This window comes from Propithecus coquereli, unplaced genomic scaffold (assembly GCF_000956105.1).
Source record: "Propithecus coquereli isolate 6110/MARCELLA unplaced genomic scaffold, Pcoq_1.0 Scaffold19, whole genome shotgun sequence".
Classification (NCBI taxonomy): Eukaryota; Metazoa; Chordata; class Mammalia; order Primates; family Indriidae; genus Propithecus; species Propithecus coquereli.
In genome coordinates, this window is record NW_012143856.1 from 2,011,853 (window position 1) to 2,018,427 (window position 6,575).

At 32.5% G+C, this 6,575-nt stretch overlaps 1 protein-coding gene across 3 annotated transcripts in view; it reads right to left on the reverse strand.

Moving 5' to 3' along the window:
• Nucleotides 1-6,575, reverse strand: part of RSRC1 (arginine/serine-rich coiled-coil 1) — a 456,738-nt gene that overhangs the window by 443,056 nt on the left and 7,107 nt on the right. For all 3 annotated transcript variants that reach the window (XM_012642863.1, XM_012642862.1, XM_012642864.1), the window contains exons 2-3: nt 5,314-5,509; nt 4,705-4,830 (exon numbers count right to left, since the gene is read on the reverse strand). In XM_012642863.1, coding sequence (XP_012498317.1) covers nt 4,705-4,830; nt 5,314-5,507 — 320 coding nt within the window. In that variant the 5' untranslated portion in view covers nt 5,508-5,509. The remainder of the gene's footprint in view (nt 1-4,704; nt 4,831-5,313; nt 5,510-6,575) is intronic.

A 6,575-nucleotide genomic window follows, 5' to 3' on the forward strand; every position in this document is an offset into this window, starting at 1 on the left:
AAAACAAAACCAAAAAAACACCAAGATGGACCCCTCTTAACAAACAACATATACACACTTTGGTCCTAGAGCCAGCATTATTTACTAATGGGCAAACATTAGAGGCATTTTCCACAAAATCAGATCGAAGACTAGGATGTATATCAATATTGCACTGGAAGTAAAAGCCAATGCAATTAGATAAGAGAAATCAAATGGAAGGATAAGAATTAGTAAAGAAGGAAAACTATTTCTATAAGCAGATGATATGATAAACCCTAGAGAATCACTGATAAAACTAATTCAAATAATAAAAATAATTGAATAATGTAAGAAGACATAAAATTAACATATGGTTCTATAGATTTCATATACAGAAACAGTAATTAGATATTATAACAATGGAGAAAAACCCCATTTATAACAGCATTAAGAAGCTGAAATACTTTGGAATAAACTTAGCAAGAAATGAGCAAAACTTTTTATGAGGAAAACTTTAAAATGCTCCTGAATCACCAAAAAAACTGGACTAGAAAAAAAAATGATTAATCATCCTTTTGCTCTTAAATAGAACAACTCAAGATGATAAAGATATTCTCTTTAATTTATAAATTTGATTAAAATCCCAATAAAAACACCAACAAGCTTTTTTTAATCAACCTAGACAAATTAATACTAAAGTTTTTATGAAAAAATAAACAGTTCATATGTAAAGAATAGCCAAACATTGGGGGGGTAACGCTGAAAGGAAAAGGGGAGACTACTCCTGCCCAACATTAAAAATACTATAAAGTCTCTGTAATTGTAGGTATGGTACTAATGCATAAATGGATAAGCAGGTCAGCAGAAGAGATACAAAGAGAAGCAAAAGACCCAATGATAAAAGAAATGAAAATTAAAACAACACTAAAATACCATTTCTCATCCATGAGATTGGCAAATATTTCAAAATACAACAACACCTTCTGTTGGTGATGCTATGGGGAAACAGGACTATCATAAATTACTAACAGGAATTTGGCAATTTCTAACAAAGCTACAAACATATGTACCTTTTGACCCAGCAATCTTACTTTTAGGAGTTTCCTCTGAAAGTACACCTCCAATAGTAAAATATACTCACACATGAGGTTATTCATGGCAGCTTTTCAGTAACTGCAAAATATTGGCTGTATCTTTAATGTCCATACCTAGGAGAATGGCTGAACAAACTGTGATACATCCACATAATGGAGTACTAAGCAGCTATTAAAAAAAGATCTCTGTAAATTGATATGGAGTAGTTTCCAAGATATATTTATAAACAAAAAAAGCAAAGTGCAAAAGAATATCTAGAGTATGCCATAGATACAACTACTTCTCTGTTTTAAAAGAAACACAGGAAGGTCAAACCACTAACTAATAATTCTGGCTACCTAAAGGGTGGGTAGACACAGGATAGAAGTGAGAAGGGGAGTGATACTTCCCTGAGTACACCTTTTAGTATAATAGTATCTTGTAGAACCACATTAATGTTTCACATACTATTTTATTTATTCACATACTATTTATTTTAAATAGAAAGAGAAAGAAGAAGAAAATCAAAAAGTGTAGGGGGATAAAAAACTTGAAGTATAAAAAGAAACAAACCTAACGTACCTAACTCTTTCAAAATGAAGAAACTAAACTAACCATACTGAAAGGATGGGTGGGAGTTGGGGTGCAGACCTAGATGCTCTCAGGATAAAGATAAAAAGAGCTATAAAAAAATATCGAATTCTAAATTGTAAGTTTGTTTTTCACAGTGGTATGCATTAGCAATTCTGATTGCTAATACATAGCAATTCTGATTGCTAATACATACTTTCTACTTTCTACATATTCTATAATTAAGCAAATAAGTAAATATACTGTGAATAATAGGTTTCTCACTGTTGGAGAAGGAAGTGATAAGATACATGTCACAACTTGAACACATCAAGAAGAGCATTAAAAAATGTATTAAAAAGCATAATCACCCAATTGAATCTATAACTTATCCACGGAAGCTGCTGTAAACTTCAAACACTTGATTTCCCATCTCCTGCCATCCCCCAGAACACGCTTCATCTTTAAATTATTATTTGTACATCTAACAAGAAAGTTTACTGAAAATATTTGACTTTACAAGACAGAAATCACTCTTTCCTACTGAAAAGCACAGAGATCATTAACACACCTTCAGATTTAAAATCATACAGTACTTTTTCTTTGAAAAACTACTTTCACCTTCTTTATCTAAATTAACACCTTGATTAAACTGTTCAAGAAATGAGTCAACTTTCTTGTTAAATCAAGATTAACCTAGAAAGTCTTTTAGTTTAACCACTTTGAAGAATAAATTTCTAAAATATATTTTCCAAAGTAATATAATGTATAGCACATGAATAATGTAATTCTTCAAAATTTGAAACTTTTCAGTGTCTCCAGATTATTTAGTTATTAAAGTTAAATGCAGGAGGTTGAGAAGCTGCTGTTTTGAATAAACCTCTAAACTTGTTTCCTCATATACAAAAGGTGTTATCCTACATGACAGCCTGACAGAGTTACAAAGCTCAATTACAAAATGCATGTGTGCTGGATTATCTATTATTGACTAGATATCACTGCCTCTCCTTTTAAGGTCTTCCTTGCATGACAAAGAAAAAGAAAGTAACTACATCTCCACATTCCCCTCTGGAAGAAGCTGTAGGGAAACACTTGGGCAGAGAAGCAGCTTCCAAGTGAGTAGTTTCTTCAGAATCACCCACTTTGGTGCTACCAACTTAGAGAGTTCTTAAGATTTTCACTGACTTCTGAGAAAACAACTTCCATGCTTCAGGCTGAAATAATCAATGACAGCTTCCCTAACCTTCATTCCCTGAGTCTTTCCAAAAATTAGTCTAAGCCTTTAATTCCCTGTGTTAAAACCCTCATACTTTGGTTTTCAGAACCAAACCCTGATTGACTAATACATGTGAAAATACTCTATAAACTGAAAAAGAACATATAAAAGCATAATATTAGTATTTCTATTCCCACTGATAGGAAATTTTAATTGAAGTTACTTTCTGGTAATCAGTATCTTTTTAGACAAATGAATACATCCAAAATTAAGCTTCCCTCTACAAATCAATAAAATAAAACTTTTCCTTGTTATAAAAATCAGCTCTCTACCTAACTTCATTTCTACAAGTAACCACTCACTGAATCAACACATGTTTAATAAGCAAGGCATTATGGTAGTTACCAAGAGATTCCCATACAAAAGTTTACAATATCTGAGAATAACAAAAATAAAATATTCATAATATAACTGTTACAAATCAGGAACCACATGCAATGCATCAGCAAATGGATGGATTAAATTTGACTTGGGGAAGAAAAAGTAAAAATCAAAAATGGATTTAAGGAAGAGGAGAATTAAAAGTTAAATAGAACTTGAAAGTAAAGGGTAGGAAGAATTCTCAAAGTAGAGATGATGGCAAGAAACTGAAAGAAAGAACATGCTAAAAGAAACAAAGCTTGCAACTCTGGGGCATGTATGGACAACAAAGGTATGTAAGACAGAGTGGTTTATACATGGAATGTGTAAAAAGGAGAGGAGACTGATGCCAAATAATACAAGGCCAGAAAAGCTAAACATTTAGACTTCACTGCTATTATCCAACTTCAGACTCAGAGAGAGAACATTTTGTGCCTACATGACAAAAATCAGGCTGCTAACCTGCCTCCTCAATTAGGGCCTAAGAGTATGCAGAACTAGAGAAAAGAAACCAATCTTCCTAAAATTCTGTTTGTATCCTTTTTTATCCTAACACTCTCCTGTTCAAAAAACCCTCAATAATTTCTGAATGCACTCAAGTTCCCCAATACTGTAGTCCCCATCCTATTAAACTGTATTTTCTGCCATTGTTCAAAATGGACATCTTTCTCCAAATAAACTATTCTCTGTATCGACCCCTGAGCAAGGCTGGAAAATGCAAGTGGAGTGACACTGTGAATTAGTCTGCCCAGGATGCCATAAGAAACACCATACATTGGATAGCTTAAACAACAGAAATTTATTTTCTCATAGTTTAGAGGCTAGAAGTATAAGATCAAAGTGCCAGTCAATTTGGTTCCTGGTGAAGACTCTCTTTCTGTCTTATAGATGGCCTTTCCTCTTAGCACACAGAGAGAAGGATCTCTCTCTTCCTCTTCTGATAAGGGCACCAGCTCTATCAGATTAGGACCCCAACATTATAACTTCATTTAACCTTAATTACTCCCATTTGCCCAATCTCCAAATACAGCCACAATGGGAGTCGGAGCTTCAACATATGAATTTTGAGAGGGACGCAAATACTCACTCCATAATGCACCATGTTATTTCTGAGGCTAGACCTAAAGAGATTTTTCAGCTTCTGCTCTTACCCTCTTGAAATACTCCCACCATCATACAAAAAAGCTCAGCCTGGCTTACTGGAGAATAAGAAGCCACATACACCTCAGCCAACAGCCTGCATCAAATACCAGATATATGAGTGGGGCCACATTGGACAATCCAGTTCCAATCCAGCTGTCAGATGACTACAGTTCCATGAGTAACCCCAGGTGAGGTAAGCAGAATTGCCAACTGAGCTCAGTCTAAATTGTATAATTGTGAGAAAATAAATGATTGTTGTTTTACATTACTAAATTTGGGAATAGTTTGTTACAAAGCAATAAATACCTGATAAGACATACCTTCTTGTTCTGCTTTTTGACCTAGACCTCTGAACTCTATAGGATTTCCCTCGACCCCTTGAACGACTTCGACTTCGTTTTCTTCTAGAGCCATAAGAAGAGCTACTGCTTGATCGATGTCTGCGTCTGAAATAAAATACAATCAAAGATAACTACTATAAAAATTCTTTGTTATGGGCTTTAAGGAGACACCTAGATCCTAAAGAATCATCTCATTTTTACTATGTTCTCACTCTTTCCCTAAAGCAAATAGAAATAAATTAAAATGTTGTTTCTCTTGAACAGTCAGATGACTGATTCATAATTTAGTGATTGGATCAGCTACTAATTAAGGCATTATGAATCTTACAATCTTTCCAAATATCATCAGATAATATGGCATCAGAACTATAGTGGTTTATATCTACTTGCCTACAAAGAATAGACAAAGGTTAAGAACACTAGACCCATGGACTGGGCCTGAAAAAGCCTCTGGGTTGGGATTTAACACTCATAAATATATGACTATTAAAAGAAAAATGTTTTATCCAGCAAAATTTAAAATATATATATATAAACTGTAAAGAATGTTACCCTCATTACTGAATAAATAAAAATTATAAAAATCACCTTCTGTCATAAGAATGTGAACGAGGCTGAAGATCTCTGGACCAAGACCTTGACTTTGATCTTGACTTCCTTCCACCTTTCTTTCGGCTGTATGTTCTACCATCTGAAGAACTGCTAGATGATGACCGTCTATGGTGTTTCTTTTTTCTCTTGCTTCTGCTTTCTTCTTCGGTATCTGATGACCGGCGTCCCATTTCTTTAAGCTTAAGTTCAAAGAAAATTATTTCTAACATAGCAGCACAATGGATGAAATTCAATATACTAATTTTTATAAAACTTTGTAAAAATTTAAAAAGCCTTATTTAAAGTAAAATTTTTAATCTTACCAGCTTCTTGACATGCAAACAGTTTTTATACCAATTTTCTGATATTTTAAGCTGCATTTATCATTAATTATATGATATTATATTTAGTAATTGACCACTTATTGCTTTGTTCTCACATTTCCTGAAGACAAAAGATATTTTACTATCTCACAGCTACATTTTTCTAACAGAAAATTCTAAATTTTAAATGGATAAGACCTCATTAGTCATCAACAAAGTACAATTGAAACAATGCACTATAATCATTTCACTTGTGAAATTTAGGGAAGAAATGTTAACTAAAGTACTAAAGTTCATAAGGGTATTGTGAAGTCAGTCAACTCTTAACACACTGCTACTACCATATAAAGTGGTAGTATGATCCTTTTAGAAAGCAATTAAGCAATTATTTAAAGAAAGAGCCATAAAAATGTTGATCCTTTTTTGACAGAGCAATCCTACTCTAGGAATGTATCTGAAAAAATTTTTAAAGAGGGACATATTCATGTAGATATTCATTATAGCATTATTACAACCGTACCCATTGAGACTATAATTTAAGAAAATATGTATATGTGAATAAGAATAAAAATAAAATTGATAATATTTAACCAATGAAATATAATTATTCATAATATAAAACATATTTTTTCATTTTTTAAACTATTTCTATATAGTTATGGTAGCATTTTTGCATTTAGCATACAAAGGGAATAAAGAGAAATAGAACCGAAGATTTTTATATTTACAAATTAATTTATATGAGGAGGAGCTTAGTTGCCCTAAAGTTAATTTTTAGATTTTCATATGTAATACTTTTTTAATTAAAATAGTTATTAGCTATCTTTCAAAGTCATATAAAAACAGGATCCATTCTATGTAAAGGTTTAGATGAGATAAATAAAAACTCATGCCTTCTTTAATATTTATTCAAAATAAGTTAAATGTCATTAGTAT